General features: G+C 33.5%; 1 protein-coding gene and 1 pseudogene across 2 annotated transcripts in view; one reads left to right on the top strand and one right to left on the bottom strand.

The window, feature by feature from the left end:
- LOC118180345 (cytochrome P450 2J5-like) overlaps positions 1-2,020 on the bottom strand; it is a 55,491-nt pseudogene extending 53,471 nt beyond the window's left edge. The window contains exon 1 of the transcript XR_015039337.1: positions 1,878-2,020. The product of XR_015039337.1 is annotated as a cytochrome P450 2J5-like (transcript). The remainder of the gene's footprint in view (positions 1-1,877) is intronic.
- A 4,363-nt stretch (positions 2,021-6,383) lies between these two features.
- LOC118191327 (uncharacterized) overlaps positions 6,384-22,869 on the top strand; it is a gene marked incomplete at its 5' end in the record, with an annotated part of 529,277 nt that continues 512,791 nt past the window's right edge. Inside the window, one exon of the mRNA XM_085811371.1 lies at positions 6,384-6,583. Within this exon, the coding sequence (XP_085667497.1) occupies positions 6,384-6,583 (200 nt within the window). The remainder of the gene's footprint in view (positions 6,584-22,869) is intronic.

The following is a 22,869-nucleotide window of genomic DNA, read 5'->3' as shown; positions in this document are numbered from 1 at the left end:
TCGTGGAGGACTTTCTAAGGGAAACTGGCTCGTATACACGTTACACATGGGGAAAACCACGAAAACACCCATGCAGCCAGCCCGTTCGCGGGATTCGAACCTCGGACCGAACTACCAGTGTTCAGAGACTTTACCGCTCGGCCGCTGGTGGGCCAAAACTTATAAATGAATCCTATATATTGGTGAGGGAGGATTCTATCTATGTTCGGAAGCAGAAATCTTAAAACGATTTTGTACTTGAATTATATTTATGCTTCATTTTTTTAGCATGCTACTTTCACTTCATGGAATATTCTCTTGCTTAATAGGTAAGTCTGAAGCTATTTGAAACTTATAAATGAATCCTATATATTGGTGAGTGAGGATTCTATCTATGTTCAGAAGCAGAAATCTGAAAAAGATATTGTACTTGCATTGTATTTATGTTTCATTCTTTTTAGCATGTTACTTTCACTTCATGTAATATTCTCTTGCCTAATAGGTAAATCTGAAGCTATTTAAAACTTATAAATGAATCCTATATATTGGTGAGTTAGGATTCTATCTATGTTCGGAAGCAGAAATCTTAAAAAGATTTTGTACTTGCATTATATTTATGCTTCATTCTTTTTAGCATGCTACTTTCACTTCATGGAATATTCTCTTGCCTAATAGGTAAGTCTGAAGCTATTTGAAACTTTTAAATGAATCCTTTGTAAGTTCCTTATTTCAACATTTCGATTTAAATGTAAACACTTCGATTTAAATTTAAATTTAAAGTCTGTTAATTTTTATTTGTATCCTATTTGTGTTCTATCTGAGTTAAGCAAACTCTCTAACTTGTTAAATAAAGATTGATTTCGTTTTTATTCTAATCTATGATTCTTTAATAAAACTGTGCTAAATAGAGGAGAGTGTACTTAAGCGCCTTAACTATGCTAAATGCACGACATATCCCACCATTTGCAGTTCTTTCCCTTGTTAAATGTTATTAAGTCGTGACCATTTTAGGATATAAAAAATAAATACTACCAGAAATTTCTAATTTGGTTCTTCAGGCTTTAATATAATACTTCAAATTTTTTAAAAATTATATTTAGCTTTGAAATTAGAAACATCTTTAGGGCAGGTGAAAATTTTTCGTGTGTTTCTCTTACACTATGCTACTTTACAATCTAGAAAAACACGATCTAGGAAAACTTGCCATTGCATGAAACACAAGATCTTTAATATAGATTACATGAGGCCTGGAAAAATAAAACGTTTCACTCATTCAAAAAATTCCTGGAAAAATACTATAATTTTTCAGTTTCATGCATTCAAAAAAGTTTCATTCTGTTTGACATTTGATCCTTAGTTTATTTTTCAAATTATAACACCTTAGCATGCTAAGCAACTATCGGAATGAAATTATTATTATTTATTTTAAAATAATGGAAGATTAATAATTTCGAGGCTTTAAACTTTAATAGAGTGCAGTTTCAGTCAAGAACAATTTAACCGTAGATAATGGTAAATAACCTACAATCAGCAAGCCAGCTGGGCCGGGAGGTAATTTGTTTCTCTTACTCGCAAAAAAATATACGATTACACAGGCAGAAGTTTATATGCATATTAGAAATCAGTGAATAACTATTATTATTATTATTAGAGTATATGTCGTTATGATAATTAAAATAAGAGTTAACGCAGTAAGGAAAATATAAATACATAAATATTTCTGTCGTGTAAGGAGAAACAAATAAATATTCCTTAATTATAAATACTACAACGTACTCACGGCGGGGATGATAAGTATATGGTAGAATAACGCAACATCGTGGTTCAAAGCTTTGTAAAGATCCTGCTAAAGAAAACACTTAGAATTTTAGAATAATCACTGAAGTCATAACACTTACCCGAACACATTTCCGTATTTCTTGGCAAGTGCCGCAAAAGTTTTATATGGTTCAGTACCTACAAATGGTAAATAACCTACAATCGGCAAGCCAGTTGGGCCGGGAGGTAATTTGTTTCTCTTACTCGCAAAAAAGTATACGATTGCACAGGCAGAAACTATTGCCATTAAAATTATGCTAGTTCCTAATTCAGAGTTGTTCATGGCATTCTGAATAGTTCTTAAGATGGAACTGAGAGACATGGGGAGCAGAAATTAGGAAATTTAATCCTTTAAATTATGGAAGTAGAATAATATTTAAGAGTAGTCAAACGCTTTGTGCTTTTATACAATTTATCATTATCGTATCTATCTCATTTTGATTCAGAAGAAAAAGCTTATTTTAGCTGAAAACTGATAATAGGTAAATATTTTTACAGAGATGATATCCTATCTCGCGGCACGAGTTGGGAGTCATTCAACTTCTGTGAATAATGTTAACATTTCGTGCAGATGTTTTGTGCAAACAGTTGCTAATTTTACGGAAATAAAAATCAGAAAATTTTTTAAAAAAAATTTGGAAGTGAATTTGACGCAGAAAACTAACACACATTTAAATATTTCGAAAGAATTATACGGAAAAAATTATTATTAGAAGAAAACTAGGCAGTTAAAATAAATTACATATTTACACTAGCATTTTTCTTTTGAAAAAATTAAAAATACTGCGCTTTATAAGTTTTTTTTTATCTTCTTAAATTTCAGAATCAAGATAATCGGAAATCACCAGATTGACATTTTAAAAATATAATTTCGTTTGGTTTGTTTAATTACAGAAAAGGTCAATAGAGCTATTTATGTTAGGGAATAATGTTTTCGTGGAGGACTTTATGAGGAAAACTGTCTCGTATCCACGTTACACTTGGGGAAAACGACGAAAATGCCCATGCAGCCAACTTTTTTGCGGGGATTTGAACACTGTCGAACTACAAATATTCAGTAAATTTACGTTTTTGCCATGGTCAGTCTCGGTAGTAGGCTATAAAATTGTTTCATTTATTGTTGGGAAATCTTTAACAGCAATAAATGAAATATATCAAATCAATGAAATTTACATTCAGCAAATTCCATTCCCTCAGCGATATCCAGCATAATTTTTCTTATTAATTTTTATTTAGCTTAAATTGTCTTGTCTACTTGTTAGGAAATTCAGCTTAAAGTATTTCTTTCCCTCACTAGATGGTGCTAGAGGCTCCACTAGTGAAAGAAATTTTACCTTGTTTTTGGCATACTTGCCATAGTTGTTAAGTGCATCTACTTCCTTCCGGTACAGGCATGTAGAAAATGAAGAGTTAGCCGTTTGATCCATCTATTTATATTTTACAGTCACTAATAAGCAATAAACAGTGTGCTGTAACTTATCGAGCTTCTTTGACTTTCCTATACTATTCAACTGATCAGAAATCGTTGTTTTGCTTACGCCAAGCTCTCGAACAGTTGTGCACGGGTTTACATTCAACCTAAAGTTTTTCAAATCGTCGTCATCAACAGCTGAAGAGGTCCACGACCCACTTCATCTTCAAAGTCAAATTCTCCACGCCGAAACTTTTGGTACCGCCGTTGAACTGTAGATTCATTAAAACTTTTCTAGCCCCATACTTCGTTGACATTTCGAGCCGTTTGAGCTACGTTACGGCCTAGCTTATACTCGTAAAAGTAAATTTTCTGAAAAATCTCGTTTTAACATCTAAAAAGAACCTAGTAAATATTTTTAAAAGTAAAAATATAGAGCGAAAATAGAGCTTCAAAATGATATATAAATCAACGTAATTCAAAATATTTTTATTACTAAATATGTACAAGAAAGGTAAACAATTGCAAAAACCTGCATTATTTTCCGGACAACCTAACATTTTATAAAGATTTAACCAATGTTTAATCAGTAAATATTTGTATTTAATTTTGTTTTATATCAATATATGGTGCATGATTTTATCCACATAACAGTAGGAACATTAATTGCTAATTTTACTATTTAAAAGTACTTTGATAAATTAACGCTTTCCTTTGTACTCTGGATTTTTCTCGGTATAAAGCAAGCAAAACAACGATTTCTGATCAGTTGAATAATATAGGAAAGTCAAAGAAGCTCGATAAGTGAGTGCCACATAAAACTGGGTGTGTGTGGGGGGGGAGAGAAAATAAAAAAAATCGCCTCTTTGAAGTATCTTCTGCTCTTCTTCTCCGCAACAAAAAAGACTTTTTCTTGATCGAATTGTTAAGAAATTTACAAAATGAAATTAGTCAAAGAATATTAAATTTAGAATACCTAATTTAATATTTATATAGTTTATGTTAGAGTCATAATATAAATAACAAAATAACTTAAATCATGCATTATAAAGGAAATTTATGTGAATTTGGTATTCGTTTATGAAATGCTTTCGCAGCGCAGCGCAAAACCTCCCAGAAATTCTTGGTTTTAGGAAAAGAAAACTCCAGGTTTTTCATATTGGTAGCTATGTTATGTATTCAGTACGTTTCTACTAATTATCATTATTACGTTATTTCTAATTATCATTAATTTTTATTAACTAATAATCGGTTTATTGGAACGAGAAGAAGCATTTCATATATGAAATACTTCCTGACATTTACATGGAATGACAGGCGTAAAATAATAAATTATAGTATTTATCAGGAATTTTATAATTATTAGAAATAATTTAAAAATGAATTCATAATAATAATTAATCGAAACAGTGGCCGAGTGATTAAGACTGCTGAATGTTGGAAGTTCGACTCTGGTTTAGCCCCAGGCGAAAGGGCTGGGCCCATGGTTGGTTTTCAGGATTTTCGCTCTGTGTTAACGTGAATAGGAGCCAGCTCATCTTTGAAAGTCCTCCTGGAGGACATTAGTTTCTCCTAGGAAAACATCCCTCATGTCCTTTGCCATATTTCAATAACATAATCTAACCAGAATAATAATAAGTGTAATTCTATTATAATATAATTCGATTGTTTGATTTTGATATAGTTGCACTTTTATTCGAACAGTCGCAGCTTTTAAATTAATTTACTTTCTTAAAAGATAATATAATGCTACATGGAGACACAGATTTATGTTTAATGAATGAATATAAAGGAAAATGGCGAAATTTATCATGGGTGAATAAGGATTAAACGATAAATTTTTAGTTCTAGTTAACTGTTTAATTTTCACTAATATATAGCAAAGTATTTTATTTCTATTGAATTTGGATGACATATTTTATTCGATAACACGTATTTTCCAAATTGTCTATTGTTATAAGCGGCGCGCTCGCTGAGCAGTGAAATGCGCAAAGCAACGGGGGCGCTGCAGTATTGCGCGAATTCGAAGTCGGCGCAGTGAATCGTGTGCTCCTCGCGAGCTGGCCGATCAGTTTGCCGGGTTCGCATTCAACTCGTGGTTGCAAGAGAATCATAAAATGGAATATCCGAACCTTTTGACGGAATAGCACGCTCTGTGAGTCAAATGATTGTCGAGCGAAAGTGAGATATGCGATAGAACGTACTCGAGGATACCAACTGGTTTAGATTTTAATTTCGATTTTCTTTCCCATTTTTTAAACTTGATAACTCAAAATTCGAAACAGAAAAATAATTCTCTGAGATATAACATTCAGGAATGATACACCATCAGAATGATGTATTGATTATGCTTAAAATACTTGGAATTGTTAGGTATCGATGCAGTACAAAAGAGAATGGAAAATTATAGTGTGTAATAATTTTTGTGGCGTTGAATTTTATGTATTACTTGCAAATGCGTTTTTTACGAGCATGATTTTTGATGACTGACATTCACCATTGAAATATAAAGTAATGGTGTTAATTTTTCTAAATTTATCATTTGAAACAGAGAGACTTCTAAATAACTTTCAATTTGATATTTAAAAATAAATTAGCGGATTTTTAAGTTAATTAAATTATTACGTAACGTTGTTCGATTTAATTAAGAAGATATTTCTCTTTGACGAAATTGCACGAAATAATTGTAAAAACGGTTGTGTGTTTTAGTTTTTATGAAAAGGTATTTATCAGTACACCTGGCAGCACAATAGTTAATATATTAACATTTATTCATGTTTTGGAACTGTGTGAAGACTTATTGGTGAGATTTTGCACGCATCGGTTTCACGTCTGTGGAAATAAGTTACATTATATTTCAAAGAATATTATGTGCAGCTAAACTTGTTAAATATCAGTTCCTGGTAAAAAAACACGGAAATAATTTAGAAAAAGAAGCTTCTGGTAGCCAACGGATTAGAATTTTCAAAGCAGTTTGTAAAAGTCTTTTTCCTTTCAACGCCGTAGAATATTCATGAACAGCTGAAACTTGTTCTTCTTAAATTATTTAAATATCTTCTTCCTAAGATAATTAGGAAAAGAATTAAAAATCTTTTTATGTATAATTACGTTTAATGCTCCAAGTAACGGTGGACTAAATGATTCAAAACTTAAATACTCTTGGAAAACAACCTGAAAGGGAGAAAATCGTACACCTATCTCTGAATTGAAAAATTGCATTTTTATTGTCATCGTGGCTAGCACTACTGTTCTCATCGAAAGAACTGCTCCGGCAGAGCAGACGAAAAAATCTTCTACAGAATCTGAGAGGAGTGGATCTGGAACTTCCACCGGGCACACTTTACCAGAGAACGCCAGTCGTTGCACATTCGGAAGGTATGTGAGTTTTTAAAATATTTACCCTTTACTTTGAAAAATATTAACTTGATAACAGATGTTTGTACCTTGGTACAAAAAAAACTAGTGCCCAGAATGATTTACGCCATTCATTTCAAATAAATTCATCACAGTGAAAGTGGCTTTTGTCCTTTTATTATTACATTCTATGCAAGATCTGCTCTGAGAGACTAGTTTAATATGTGCATTAAAATAAAATTAATGAATTATGTGTTTTTACAAACATTAAAAAAGGATTAAAAGAAGTTAATTAAAAAAAATCGTGTATATTATCCTAAAACTTGTTGAAATTAAATATATTTTTTTCTGTAATTTGCAGATTAAGTTCTCTACCAAACGACAAATTTAATCCTGTAAGATTATAAAAAACATATTGCGATTATTTAGAGACTAGATTTTGGGGGCAGTTTCGAAAAAATTCTTTTTAAGTCGAACCAAGTTATTGTATAAGAAATAGTTTCTTTCATTTGTGTTTTTGTAATAATTATTTTCGTATTATTAAGAGATGCTTTCAGTACTTTTGAAAAACATAAAAATTTTGAACTCTTCTTTCAGTAAGGTTCCTCACGTTTCGGAGTACAGCAGGTATGCTATGTACTATTCATATAAGCAGGAAATTATTCCATAGCCAAGGTATGTAATATACGGTATAAGAAGCAGCTTTTAATTACAATAATTGGTATGCATTTATAAAAATTACCTAAAAATTAGACACATAAATATGTCTGATTAGTTATAAATTATATCATGAAAAGTTAAATAAAGATTTAAATTATTAGGAAATGCATTTATTGTCTTTAAACTGCAATATATAATCTTAATTTAAAAAGTAAGAATCTTAATTTAGAAGTCAAACAACAAAAATCAGCGCAAATGCATTTGCGCTTTTGTAGCTGAGGATGATGGTTCGGTAAATCCATCGAAACTAGTCCTGTGAAAATTTGAAAATATAAAACTGATTTTTGTTATTTGACTTCTAAATTAATATTTGTTCGGCGTGTTATTGTATCTTAAGAATTTTATTCAACACCCAATGTTACTACTTCAGAGATCTGACAGTTTATCAGGCAGAAACTATTAATAAATTAAAGGTTTTATATTTTGTAGAACGGCAACAATTGTCTAATCTACTGGATACTAAGTGACTTGGTGGGATAATGTAGCGTTACGAGGAGCGAAAAGTGGAAAGACAATAGACGTTTCTCTTGTTAAAATAGGAAACTGTCGCAAATTAAAACGGTATAACATTTTTCATTTACTTCTGAAATTACAGTATGCGTTGTTTATCACTGTAACATCGGGAGTCATGCATAAGCAGTATGTACGTCTTAGAAATGCTTGAATTTTCGCAGATCAGTAAACTATTTTGAGATTTATAACAATTTATGTAATTGAGGAAATACATTTTCAAAGCCATGTATTGTGTGTTTCGGCTTTGATTCAGACGACAGTTAAAAGATTTAGAAAATTCTTTTACTTATATATTAGAGCATGAGTCAAAATTAAAATCAAATGATAGCAATAATAAAATATTTTAGCAATATATAAGTGCACTCTGTCATATGTGTCTTTTTTTGAAGTAAGACATGTCTATAAGTAATTTTCCCATTTTTATTTTTGTGTCATGTTAAGCTGTATTACCAAATCTCTGTCTAGTAATTTTTTGATAACATAAATGCCCATGGCCAGGTAAAATTCCAAAAACTAACAGTTTGCCATCTTCCATAGTATAAGAGTTGTAATTCGTCTTTCAAGTTGCAGTAATTCATTGCTTTTAACAAATAGAAAAAAAATCTACGGATTTCTAAAAGATACTATTAATATTTACGTTATTAAAATAATTAACGAATTTATAATCGGAAGCATATTTGGCTATTTAGGCTATTAATGTAAATTAAAAGTCGCTGCAATTAAGAACGAAATTATGTTTGTTTAGTTGTCGTCTGTCAAGGAATTTAACTGGGGGCAATCGGAAAGTCGGCGCCTTAGGCCTGCCTCGCTTATTTTGGAACCAATCTTGTTTATAATCAATGCTTAATTTGGGCTGGAATCCAACACTGGTATCCCAGTTTTTTGAGGTAATTGTAATTCTAGTCTGAGCACATCGGGGCCCTAAATAATAAAGATGTGCCGGGTATCAAGTAAAAATATAACTTCTTGTGCTCACAAATGATTACGCGGAAATGCAGATAAAATTCTTAGAAAATTCTTAGTCAGAAAACTCATGTCAGCAATGACTTATTGAGACTTCTTTTTTATGGCGATATCTTCAAGCTGAAGTTTTTGCACCGCTGTATTTTCTACCACGATATTTTAGAATTGCGATGTTTTATCGCTTTTTCTTTTCTTCTCGATGTTTTGTATTATGACGTTATCCTCATGCGTTGTTTTCATCCGCGATATTTTCGGCAAACGGCATAGAAGCAGCGAAAAAATTACCGAATTATTTGTCATTTAAAAGAAAAACCACTTAAGATAAATTATAGGATCTCGTGAGAAAATGTTTCGCAATGCGATTACTCCCTGAATACATTGGTATTCTGTATTCAAGACTTCGCCATTAAACTGAATTTTCAGTAGGCTTTCTAAAACTGCAATTAAATAAGCAAAACAAAGGCTTCATTAAAATACGATCATTTTCTAAAGTTGTGTTAATCTAAAGAAAACGTTCTAGATATTCTCGAACACTATTTGCTAATGATATCTCGGCCCACCATTGGACAGAGAAATAAGACTGCTGACATTTGCACTTCAATTTCGCTTCGATTCCCGGATAACGGGTTGATTGCAGGTCCGTTTTCTTGGATTTTCCCGTATTTAATGTGAATACATTAGGAATTGCTTCATGGGCGTATCTTCTTTTAGAAGAATAAACCTGCTACGCTTACAGTAACAAAAAAAAATTCATTGTGTCACTTTTTAAAAACATGTAAATTTGCGAGAAAACATTCCTTCTTATGAAGCATCCGGAATGAAAAATAATAATAATAATACAAAAAAGAAAAATTTCTATGTATGATTTTGAAAATGCTCTCGCAATTTCTCTCTCTTGTACTAAATATAAATACTCTTGTGCTCAAATATAAGGTTCAACGCTCACATTAAAGCGTTTTGATCATATTGTTTCGTAAAATATCGGTTCTTTCGGATCAGCTGCTCCTTCTTCAGAAAATGAAGCAATGCGCTATGTCACCAAAATAGAGACAATCTCTATTTTGGTGACATCGCCAAAATGTATTTATATGGCAACCAAGGCACGCCCTCCAAATCTGACGAGCACTCCAAATTTCACAGTCATGTTTTTGATTAGTGTTTGTTTTTGAACTGAATACAATTTTTTTCTTCTAATCAATTATAAAAAGACCGTGGAGTTTGCCGGCTGATGGCAAAACAAGAGTTTAATTTTTTTTCAAAAATATGGTGCTTAAATAGATGAAAAAAGACACATTCCACGAAACTGCACTTCTTAAACAATCAAATTTTATAGAAATGCGGCATGAAAAATTGCAGGAAAAGTGTTAGGGTCGAGCGGTAAAGACGCTGAACACTGGTAGTTCGGTTCGAGGTTCAAATCCCACGAACGGGCTAGCTGCATGATCGTTTTTGTGGTTTTCCCCATGTGTAACGTATATACGAGCCAGTTTCCCTTAGAAAGTCCGCCACGAAGGCATCACTACCTTTAGGAAGATAGCCCTCGTATGCTTTGCCATAACTGAATAATCCAATCCAATCCATTTATCTTTGAAATAACAAAAATACGTTACTTGATGTTATATCTATACTAGTGCAGTATAAGTAAATCATTTTAACTGGATGTTTTAAGAAAGTTTTTCATCTGTTATTAGATGCAACAAGTGTTATAAATAAAATAGGTTATTATCATCTTAAAACAGGTCGAAAGAAAATTTCTTAACTGTATTTCGTGTACATGTTACGTCTAGAATTATCTAATGGAACGTAAGAGGAATTTTTTTTATAACACGAAAATTGAGAATCTCCGCATTTATTTCCTTACGGCCAGGTTTACTGAAATTGTAACAGAATTTTTTAGTAGCCCAAAAGGGATGTTAGTCTCAAAATGTTTGTTAATGATAAACGGCGTATTATGTTTTTAACTGCTGCCACCAAATGCTATCGACCTGTATTACTTTTAAAGAAATAAAATGCAGAAGAATCTGCATGTGTGTATGTAGGTTTGTGAAAAAACGATGGTAGTTAAGAGCCATAAAATTAATAATAATGCAACCCTCCGGAAGAGCATGTAAACCTGAAAGACCGAATTTTGAATTTCGAATTTGCTGTAGTATTATTTACTTGTATAAAAATTTCGTATTGTATGAAACTCTAATTGATTAACAAGCTCACCGACTTAAAAGCGAGCACTGGCAACACTTCCAAATAAAACATTTTTATCTCCAGCACCCGGGATTGTTCCCATTTGAAAAAGTGTAAGACATCAATCTTTCAGTTTTAATTAACGAACTCGGCTCTATGAAAGCGATGTGTTGCCGCGGTCTGAAATATAACACCTTTGTCTTTCACGCGCCAGCGTGTTACCGCTCAGTAAAGTTTAAGATACTTCCAAATTTCATCTGGAAGGTTATTGATTAATAGCCTAAGCGATTTAAAAGCAATAAACATAGTCCTTAAGAATACTTTTTTCTACTTTTAATGTGATTAATTTAAATGAACATGCATTAAAATCATAAAAATATGTATAGCAACGTATAACTCTCTCAGGAATTCTAATGATATGCTTTTTTTAATATTTTTGTTATTTTATTGTTGAGATGAATTTTACGTAGCGTAAGTGTGAAGAACGCGATATTTAATAAATAAAGATAACACATAAAATGTTAGAAATAAAAACAAAACAAAACAATTTGAAACCTTTCAGATTTATATTACTCCCAAAGAGAACTTTTTTTATATAACACCCAAATGCTTTGGGCTAAAAATATTTAAAAACCGCATAACGCGCCCTGGAGATAAAAATGGTTTATTCCGTATAGTTTTGCCACTACTCGCTTTGAAATCGTTCAGCTTTTCAATGAAAAAATTTAGGAAATATGAAATATCCAAAAATAAATTCGAAATTGAAAATTCAGCCTTCTAGGAGCCCATTTACGGGTGGAGGACTACGTTATTCAAAATTTGATGGTTCTAGGTACCGTCTCTTTTCACAACGCGAGAAACGTACATGCATTCATGCAGATTCTTCTTTATTTAATACAGGGTGTGTGGTGGTGTATTTAATTATGGCAAAGCACACTAGGGCTATCTGCCTAAGGAGAGGGATACCTTCGTGGAGGACATTCTAGGGGAAACTGACTCGTATACACGTTACACATGGGGAAAACCACGAAAACGCCCATGCAGCCAGCCCGTTCGCGGGGTTGGTTGGTTGGTTGGTAACGGAGGACGGGGACGCCTGATGTCTAACAGAGGTAAACAGGCATGTGTCCCGCGCCCTCCACTAACCAGGAACAACTCCCTGGGGCCTCAAGAGGCCGCCTCGGGAGCTTTTTAGGATGTTAACAAGATCATTTACATGGCCATACAAGGGCAGATTGCATTCGTTTTACCGTTTTGACATTTGTTGTTGCAATTTGCTATGGTAATTTTGCACATTCACAATAAAATTCTAATAAAATACAAATTAAATATACAGATACAAAAATACAGTTACAAAATAATAGGATCAAAATACACGCTCATAGGGAAAAAAATAAATAAATAAATAAATAAATAAATAAATAAATAAAAATAAAAATAAAAAAAATAGTATTATGCATATACAGAAGAGGAAATGTTAAATACATTTGATTGTGCATTATTTGAAAGGTGTCTGTAATAGGGACTTATGTAAATTTTAGGAGTAGTCTTATGTGTCTGAGAATGTGGAACTGCATGCTGACTTAGTTAGTGTATCATGTCTTGAGAGTTTTGGTTAATGAGGAGAGCACAAATCTTGGCCCATTCTCTTGAGCTTGTTAACAACTTTGCAAATTGTATTTACTGCCGGTTTGTGCTTTATAAGGAAGCGGTGATAAGCTTCACTATTGTTGATAGGAAGAGGGAGGTGATTTCCTGCTGTCAGATGGCATTCAAAAACATAGTGGTCTGGGGAGCCTTCCGCTCCGCAGGCGCATATGTCCGTGGTTCGCGGGGTTCGAACCTCGGACCGAACTACCAGTGTTCAGCGACTTTACCACTCAGCCGCTGGTGGGCGACTATAATACAGGAAGATAATATTTGGCGGTAACAGTGTGAAAAGTGATTCAACGCTTTTAATGATTCGACGCAAAATGCCCTTTCGGAACTAATAGCCGTTCTGGGGTAACGCCCCTTAGGTCTAATAATTAAAAGACAAAAAATTTCTTTTAGTAAGCTTACTAAGAAAACTGTACATTGTTATGATGAACTTCGAAAAGATTGAAAAAATACAAAAATGTTATGCCAACACTTGACATTATATCGGGAATTCTAAACATATGCTGCTATGCAGCTTTTAAAAAATTTGTGATTTTGCTGTTGAGTTGCATGGGGAGTAAATGCAAAGAAAACGATGCTTAATAATAAAGCTAAACAGACAAAACATTACATCCAAAGGGATGTTTTAATAACGTTTTCTTTGCTAACCTTATTTATTAAATATCATGTTCTTCGCACTTAAATGATAAAATTCAATTCAACGACAATATCACAAAATAGTTAGAAAAAGCATATCTTTATTTCCGATACACAGTCTCGTGCTAGAGAATTTTTTTTTTTTTTTTTTTTTTTTTTTTTGTACAGTATTGCCATAACTCGCTTTGAAATCTTTGAGTTTGTTAATCAGACATTCGTTTAAGTTTTACAAAATATGAAATATGTAATAAAAGAAATTGGAAATTCAAAATTTTGGGTTCAAGGTGAAATTAATAGCCCGTCTAGGCAAATTTCTCCTTTGAGCTAAAAAAAAAAAAAAAAAAAAAAGATTAATCGGAGTGAGTTTAAGAGTAGACTGGTAGATTGCTACCTCAGCGACAGATATACAAATCCTTTCGGATTACCGTTGAAAATCTGAAACTTTTTATATTTTACTATTTTTTATCTTGATGTTTCTGATAACATTTCATGTTCACCAAACAAATGCAAAATCGTTCGTATGGAAGAGAAAGGACAGAGCTTTTAAAATTGAAATTCTTCTTTAAATTTTCTTAGTTATTGCGATTTAACTATATCATTTAGTAACAATAATTATTAGCCCAAAGGAGTGTTATCCCAGAAGGGTAATCTGGAGAAACGGGAATTTGTGTTGTTTCACTATAAATGGCGAATCACTTTTTAAATTGTTGCCATCAAATATTATCGCCCTGTATTATATTTAAAGAAATTAATAATGACGAACCTTCTATGTTTCTCGCACTGTGACAAAACGAAGGTACCTAGAGCCATTAAATTTTGAATAACGCATTCCTCCACTCGAATATGGGCATCTGGAAGCCCAAATTTGGAATTCGGAATTTGTTTTATTTTCTATTTCATATTTTGAAAATTTTAACGAATTTTTGATTAACAAATTCAAGGATTTCAAAGCGAAACTCAACAAGAGCAACGGCAAAATCAGATAGGAAAAAAAAAAAAAAAAAAAAACACTTTTCTCTCCAGCGTGCAAGACTACCTATCGGAAACTCTAACAATATGCTCTTTTAAAATTATTTTATGATAATCCTGTTGAATTGAAGTTTATTTTTTAAGTGCGAAGAGCGTGATATTTAATAAATAAAGGTAACACATAAAGCATTAAATATACACTCCTTTGGGCTTAATATAAAATCTGAAAGCCTTCGTTTTATTTAAATGTAACTATTATATTTTGTTTTGATTTTTTTATTGTTTAGAATGTAGCTGCATAAATTAAAGATATTTTTTTATTCACTGTTAAAATAATACCGCCGGCAATGCTTATTCGCTGCAAATTGTTTTTTCGGTTCAAAACGTTTCAGAAAGCCATACGACGTTTCAAATTAATTATAAGTTTGCTTTTTAAATATTCATTTTTCTTCCTTGCTATTTGAATCAGTAATAAGATGCATTGCATTATAAAAGTATTATTATAAAATATTCAAACTAAGTAAAAGCGTGATAATTGAAAACGCAGTGAAACATTCAGGCTTTCAGATGTAGCGGCGAGCTATGTTTTAGAATCAAACAGTAAAATTATTTTAAAGATCCTGGAATGATAAAGTTTGGAAAAGTTCTAATATTTTCCTCCTTTGTGTGAAAATGTGTATAATTTATCAAACGTTATAATGTTTACCTGATTTAGACTGTAAATCTGAAGTTTTCACATTGCAATTTTGTTTCCAAAATTGATTGAACTACGTATAGATGTATGGAAAAGTAATGCATCAAAATGCACAGCATGCATATTTTACACTATGTACACTGAAAAAAATATGTCTAAATGTTGCTCAGAAATTTATGATAATTCTAAAATATAGCATTGCTAAACTGTACCAAAACTTCAGTCGCGGGAAATGAAAAATACACAAAGAACGTGACTTGGAGGAAATTTATTCGATAAATGTTTTCAGCTTATTGTTTTGTAACTTCAGTGTTTTTTTGCTTATATCGGAAAAAAATCTGGTTACACTTATTGCAGAAGATCTACAGTGGATGAACAAAAATATGGAAACACCTTGTGAAATGCATGTTTGAAAAGAAAGATTGATTTTAATGAAATATGTAGGTGGCGCTGGCGTTTTTGACTACTGACGCCACCTACACAACTTCGTAAATGTGCTAAACAGTTCAGTTGTTGTCGGAGTACTGTTATGTGAGGTTGTCATTTCATTATGTCAGAGTTAACAGACTTCGAACGTTGGCAAATTGTTGGAGCACGTATGGTAGGTGCTTCCGTAAGCAAGGTAGCCGAGGTGTTTAGTGTTTCAAGAGGTACTGTATCGAAGATTTATTCCGCATATTTGAAAAGCGGAAAAACATCATCTGCTAAATCACAGCGCGGACGAAAGTGTATCCTGAGTGATCGTGACAGACGATCATTAAGGGCAATTGTGACGAAAAATAAGAAGACCACAGCTGCAAAAGTTACTGCTGAAATGAATGTTGTGTTACCGAACCCTGTGAGTACCAAAACAATTAGAAGGGAGCTTCATAAACAGAGAATTTCTGGCCGTGCTGCAATTGAGAAGCCACTCATCAGTGATGCTAATGCCCGTAACAGGAAAAGGGGGTGTTTAAGTCATAAAGCCTGGACTATGGAGCAGTGGAAGCGAGTAATATGGTCTGACGAGTCTTCTTTCACATTGCTTCCCACTTCTGGCCGAGTTTACGTCTGGAGAACGCCATCTCAAGCCTATAATACAGACTGCTTGTTGCCAAGAGTGAAACATGGCGGGGTTCTGTTATGGTTTGGGCAGCCATATCGTGGTTCTCTGCTAGCCCCATGATAACTGTGTCAGGGCACATGACTGCCAAGACTTATGTGAACATTTTGGCCGATCAAGTTCATCCCATGGTACAAACTTTGCTCCCCGATGGTGATGGTGTCTTCCAAGACGACAAAACCCCTGTTCACACAGCTCACATTGTCCAGGACTGGTTTTCTGAGCACGAGGATGAGTTGTCCCATCTCCCCTGGCCACCACAGTCACCAGACCTGAATATTATCGAACCTTTGTGGTCTACATTGGAACGGAAAGTGAGTTCTCGTTATCCACCGCCAACATCGTTATCTGAACTTGCAACCGTTTTGCAGGAAGAATGGTATAATATTCCCTTGGCAAACATACAGGAACTGTATTTATCCATTTCGAGAAGACTGCAAGCTGTTTTGGACGCCAATGGGTTTCCTACACCATATTAAGCAAAGAAACATGCTTTTTTAAAAGTGTTTCCATATTTTTGTCCAACCCCTATATATTGACTACAATGCGGCATTGGTGACAATGTACACAATGATTCATTTCTTTATATGCGATGCAGCATTATATCAGTTTTTAAGATCAGAGGTATCCATTGGCACAAATATGATGCGTTATAGGAGATCAAGAAACTGGAAACTTTGTAAAACAAATCCCCCATATAACGAAAGTGGGATTAAGTGTAATTAAATTTTATTGGCTGCAGTGACGTCATCTGCTTTCAAATGAAATGATCTGCCTAGTTACTATGACGACAAAAGCCATTTTTGCCGACAAAAGATATTTAACGGCTTTGAAAACGTCATCAACAAGCGTGGCTGACTCTTTTTTTTTTTTTGCTATTCCACCATTTGGTGGCATCTTATAGATGGGCGAAGCTATAAAGTATTTTGAGACTGGCAACAGTGATAATTAATTTCATACGTTTATCTTTTGAAAGGAACCAAAGGCAGAAGGAGAAAGATGCCGACATTTAATAACGGCGATTGTAAGTTCAGCTGATTTTCTTCATTTTAGATTAAATTTCTTAATATCATACTTTTTAAATCTAAATAAATTTATTGCTAGGTAGCATGAAAAAGGGGGGATGTATAGCGATACTTATATAGTATGTTGGTAGAACAAAGATTTTAACAACTGCAATAAAGATGCAAATGATTATCAAAATTTTAATTTGGATATAATATGAATAATATGATTAATGTATTCTAAATTATAAAAATATTTAAAGAAGTTTTTATAAAATAAGCTTTTACTTAAAACTCACAAAATAATTTATGAATTAAATAATATATAAAAATTAAAAATAATTTATCAAAGAGCTTAACTGGAGAAAGACATTAAATAATTCTCGTTACAAAATAAATCTGCAGTTTTGTATCATGAGTAATAAAAGCATGGTGACTTTGTAAAAATTATTTTCTTTCTCCTTTGCCCAACGGCAAAGGAGAACGGCAGCAGACTTGGCGCATGTCTAGGTTCGAGTCCCGGACAGGGCATTGCTCATTTTTTCATGTCTCTAGCACCAAAAAACCTGATGACTCTACAGTGGCTATAAAACTATATACTTAGTATGTTGAAAAGAGACGTATTTCCCCCTGAACTGTGCAATTGCCCCCTGGTTGAGAACCTCCGGATTAGTGCTTTCGGTAGCCCCAGCTTGAGGTTACTTAACTATCGCCAGCCCTGCCTAAGTTGTATTCCGGGTTTAGCGTCTTGCTAGCCGAAGTTTTAAAATACACGCCGTTAAATATATCAGGCAGTTGGAGTAGCCTATTTTATGCGCAGTCTCAGACTACGTTACCTACATTTGAAATTTAACTTTCTCTTATGTTAATTTAAATACTCGCCAGTCAGCGAGGTTCGTCAGTCGCACAAGCTGTGCCTTTCTATTCATTTGTGGTTTAAAAAGAATAGAAAGGCACACCTTGTTTAAAACTAAACGCAAAGGAAGGTTAAAAAAACCTTCCTTTGCGTTTAGTTTCAGACTAAGCAATCACTTGATATAAGTCTAGTGGGGTCTGCAGGTCTTTAACTCAAGCTTTTAAATACAGCAGAATTCTACAGGTTTGTTACAATAGCTATGAATTTTAAATCGTATATTTTAGTAAAAGGCAGTGTAAAGCTGTAATTTGTAAATGATTTTTGTGATCAGTTTGCAAAAAGGAGAACTTAATTTCTCTTCTTAACTTAGACATTTAAAAAGAGTAGTTAGTAAAAATTCTAATTCTCCGCTATGATAAAGTCCCGGAAAGCAGGCAGATGGGCAAAGAAGTAGTTACTAGTATTTGCTATTACTTATTCGTTAATTTTTCCTACATACATATAATGCTTTTTCTTGATGTTTCCGCTTACTGGACAACTTAGATCACATGACAAGTTCTGCTGTGCCTCACCGAGATTAATCTTCTGTCGTAGAGTGAGATACTTGTTTTGGATTGCAAATGAATTTTGAGCATAATGTAAATATGTTTTTTATTCTTCCCTTCGTATCATTTTCATGGTTTATGCATTTAATCGATAGCTTTTGCTTTTATCGATCTTTATTTGCTGTTTTAATATTCAAGCACTGCTCTCATATAGTGATGTTAACTCACTGGCCAATCAAGAATAACTGAATTGTTATGTTAATTCAGAGTATATTCCAGCATCAGCCAGAACGTCTCTCAGGAACTGTTCTGTTTCTGTTTATCCCTTTTCTTTCCTCGACTTCCATTTACCGGAATTTTTCTCAGAAGAATCTCCGATGCTAAGTGTCCAGAGAATATGACTTCAAGAAACACAGTGCTTATTCGATAGACAATCCAAAAATTTATTTTTATATATCCTATATTGAGTTGCCATTTTGTCGATTATGGACGGGCGTAATAGAAAAGGGTACAGTAATAGACTTTTTATAAAGGTTGGATTGAAATGAAGGTTAGGAATGAATATCTCTGAAATAACGCTACTTGTTGGATTTTTGTGAGTGGGTTTGTTAATACCTGCGAAAATAGAAAAAGGATTGTGAAACTTGTAGTAGACGCCGAGGCCTTGGTTATTCATGCCTGATCAACGAATTCAGGCATCGACAGTCCAGCTTGTTGAAAGAAGGTAGGCTGCTATCACAAGATAGGTTGCTATTAATCAGTTGAAATTTGAATGAAAATCCAGGTCAAGTATAAAGCCTACACTTCATGGCATATGAAACTGACGGCAGTTCATCGAACTCTATTAGATATGGGTCTACGCAGCTTATATGCCGCGCTTATACGCCTTTGTTTGCACAGCATCGCTGATATTTACGATTGCAGTGATCCTATGGATATGATGAATAGCCAATACAACAAAGTAAAAGCATTGATACGTCGGATAAAGCCACTATTTCGTTTACATCACATCCATGCTTAGGTCAGGCCGCGCTGTTTCCTACGTAAGCAGTTAATCAATACATGACGTTTAGGATAACGCTGTCATTGTCATCCTTAGGATCGGTAATTATTTGTAGAACACATCATGACAATTACGGGCTATGTGCTCACCATTATTGCTGTGCTCTTTCATGACTTCCGTCTTCTGTACCGGAAATGGTTTCTTTCAACAGGGCAACGCTATTTGACACAATACCAGAATTCTGCTACAGTAGTTTAAGGAGCTTACTGATGACTTCTAATTGATATCTTGGCCTTCTTTCCGGATATTAACCCTATTGAGAATATTTGAAATGTGATGGAGCGCCAGTTATCACCTCTTTAGAATTTACGGGATATCGAGGGACTTTTTATTGCAAATCGTGTACAATGTTCCTCCTGAAACTTACAGATGACTTCTAAGAACCCCGCCACGAGACCTGCACTTGTTTTGTGTGCCAGATGTAGCGTAACGTGATATTAGGAGGGTGCTTATAAGGTTTTTTGGCAGATTCTTAGACTCTTTTGCATCGTATTGCATTAGATTACTAGATTGTGGCTTTCTACATTAGTGATGCCTGCCTGTAGTGTAAGTCGTACGAAAGAAAGATCTTTTCATGGAGGACTTCTTAAAAGAAGCTGTCCCTGTTCTTTAATGAGTTAAACTAATTTTATTAATTAAATTATTCCAATTGTAACATAGAATTCCAAATTTCAGCTATTCACACCAATAGGAACTGTTTATTTTAATTGAGGGTGGTTTAATTAATTTTTAAGAGCTATTTGCTCAGTAAACTATTTATTATAAAGTTTTAATTTATGTTAATTAATTTTTTTATTAAATTTAATGTTAGTAATCTCCTGTCCTTTGTTTTTTAACGACAAATATGTGGCTTTAAGCTTTAGCCTTTAGAGTTTTCATTTGAAAGAGACCGCACCTTTGGCCCTTCCACCACCTTTTTGGTTTTTAAGTAATTTTTTGGTATTATTTGAATTTAAAAATACAAATAATTTATAGATTTTAAATTTATATAGAATATACAGAAAAGTTTTGCCTTTTTGGTGAACTTCTATTTTTTAAAGATAATTATAAACTAATTAGTCGAGGATGTATTTGCAATTAAGTTAATTTTTATTACAAATGGTTAAGATTGTTTTAAAGTCAATTTTCGAACTCTTCTTAAGCTTCGAAGCCAAAGACTTGAAGATTGTTTTATCGTTCACTACCCAGTTCCGCTGTAGGAGAAATTATGCCGGAGATAGGTTATTCTGCTTTTAGATAGGTGACTTTTAAAGACGAAAGAGTTGAAATTTAGAGAATAAAAGAGATTTTTTTTGAAGTATTGGTTTGTTCTCGGCCTGGAAGATGGAAAATCTCACATCTTTTGCGGTTTCGAATGGAATGTGATAGGTTTCAACCTTGAGAAACTGGATGCACACTAGACAATGTAGATTAGTTTCAACAGTTGTTTATTTTGAAGAAGAAGACCTGAAAAATGGCTCGAGTGCCCTCGCCGGCACTCAAGCTTGGACCTCTCGAATACGCACCGAGTGTGCTACCTTTACACTACGAAGGCATGCTGGAATGAGGGAGAAAATATCTTATATAGTGCCCTTTTTAAAGGGCGACTGGGGATTAGGGGTCCTGGTGGTGACGGTCCTGGTGATTATTTTTCCCCACCTTCTGGTTCGGGCGTCACTTGTAGAGCCATTACGTTTTTTTTTGATGCAGGAGATGTGAACAATATGTAGTGCCCTTGCCGGGACTTGAACTTGGACCTCTCGAATACGTTGCGAGTATTCTTTCAATAACACCACGAAGGCATGCGGAAAGGAGGAAGAAAATAGTAGTTGTACATTAAACCTCTAAACATCAAGGCTGGAAGTTAGGTGGGCCCAAGCAATTTCATCGCTAACAGGAGAAGAGGCTCTTATTCGCCAACGATATCATTTCCTCTTCCAAATTTGTTTTCATCTAGGGCATGATTCGGAACCTTGATTTCCATTCATCTTCCATCCTAGAGCAATGTGGCCTTACCAACATGAGGTTTTCATGTATCCGCTGGTAAAGAGAGAAAACAAATAGCTCCATGAACATTGACGGCAATCTTCCGTGAACATTGAAGGAACCGTAATGTGGTTATTGCTTTGCTTTGGTGATGAAAATAGCAGTTCATCTAGTACCTCAAGCTAAGTAGTGTGTTATCATGCACCTAAGGTTGTAATTTTTAAGGAAATGTGAATAAAATTATCAATTAAGTTTACTGATTGTAGTGTAAATGAAAGAGACATGTTGGTATGAAAATTAAGGTTATTTATGTGATTGAAAAAAATATTCATGTAATAGTACTGAAATTTTTTAAAATCAAAATCTACCTTCTGGAAGGTTTATCTATTTTATTTTAAAGCAATCAAAAGTAAATAATTTAGTTTTAATTAAACAATTTTTTTCCCGCTTCGAAATACTTTTGTTAATCAAGCTTGCTGTCAAATTCAGTTTTATTGTCTTTTACAAACAATATAATTAATTTGGTTTAATGTTCATTAGCGGTTTGATGATAATTACCAATTAAGATGTTTTGGATTCAATCAGAACCACTAAAGACAATTCCATTATCTAAGTTACACATAGGGAAAACCTACTGCAGCCAGTCCATTGCATTATCAATACTAGAACTCAAAGTGAATCACCAGTTTTCCATTATTAAAGATCTATAACCGTGATCGATGATATTTTTCCCAAAATAAAGGCGTCGAAATCTTGTTACCTGTGCTACAGTGCGTAAGAAAGGCTTATCATTTTATTCAAGATAAAGTATTAAGGGGCTGAGTTTTTGTCCAATCATTATCTTCCCAATATAAAATATTAAGAGACGGATTTTTATTGTTTGATTATTACTTAACTTTTAATATTTTTATTTCTGATCATTACGGCTGGCTGCATGGGAGATTCCATGATTTTTCTCATTGGTAATGTGAATACGAGCCAGTTTCTCTTACAAAATCATTCCCAAATGTATTCTTCTCAACACAAATAGCCCTAGTGTCCCTTACCATACTCTAATAAATAAGTATCTGGGTAGCTAAATATGCGAAGCGGGTTGCAGTTGGCCCTGAATTATGTTTCCAGTGAAGGAGACAGATGACTGTATACTGATTTTGTCATATGTAACAGTGCCGTAAACAGTGCCAGTTTTCTTTAGAGTATTTAGCTATAATAAATAATCTAAAATAATACAAGTCAATAAAAAATATTTAAAAGACAAATATGAACAAATATATTATGAAAGGAAAAACATCTTTTCAGTTTTGATACGAATAACGGTCTTTATATTATCAATATTGCGACATGCGACTTTCAGTACAAGTGAGATGAATTTAATTTAGAAGTGTTATCAAAGTTAAGACAAACATATGTGAAATTGGGAGATTTCTTAATTTTTCT

This window comes from Stegodyphus dumicola, chromosome 2 (assembly GCF_044657685.1).
Source record: "Stegodyphus dumicola isolate Sdum_Otavi_A_Nest chromosome 2, ASM4465768v1".
Classification (NCBI taxonomy): domain Eukaryota; kingdom Metazoa; phylum Arthropoda; class Arachnida; order Araneae; family Eresidae; genus Stegodyphus; species Stegodyphus dumicola.
Note: the sequence above shows the minus strand (reverse complement) of the source record. Positions and strands in the feature narration are given on the sequence as shown.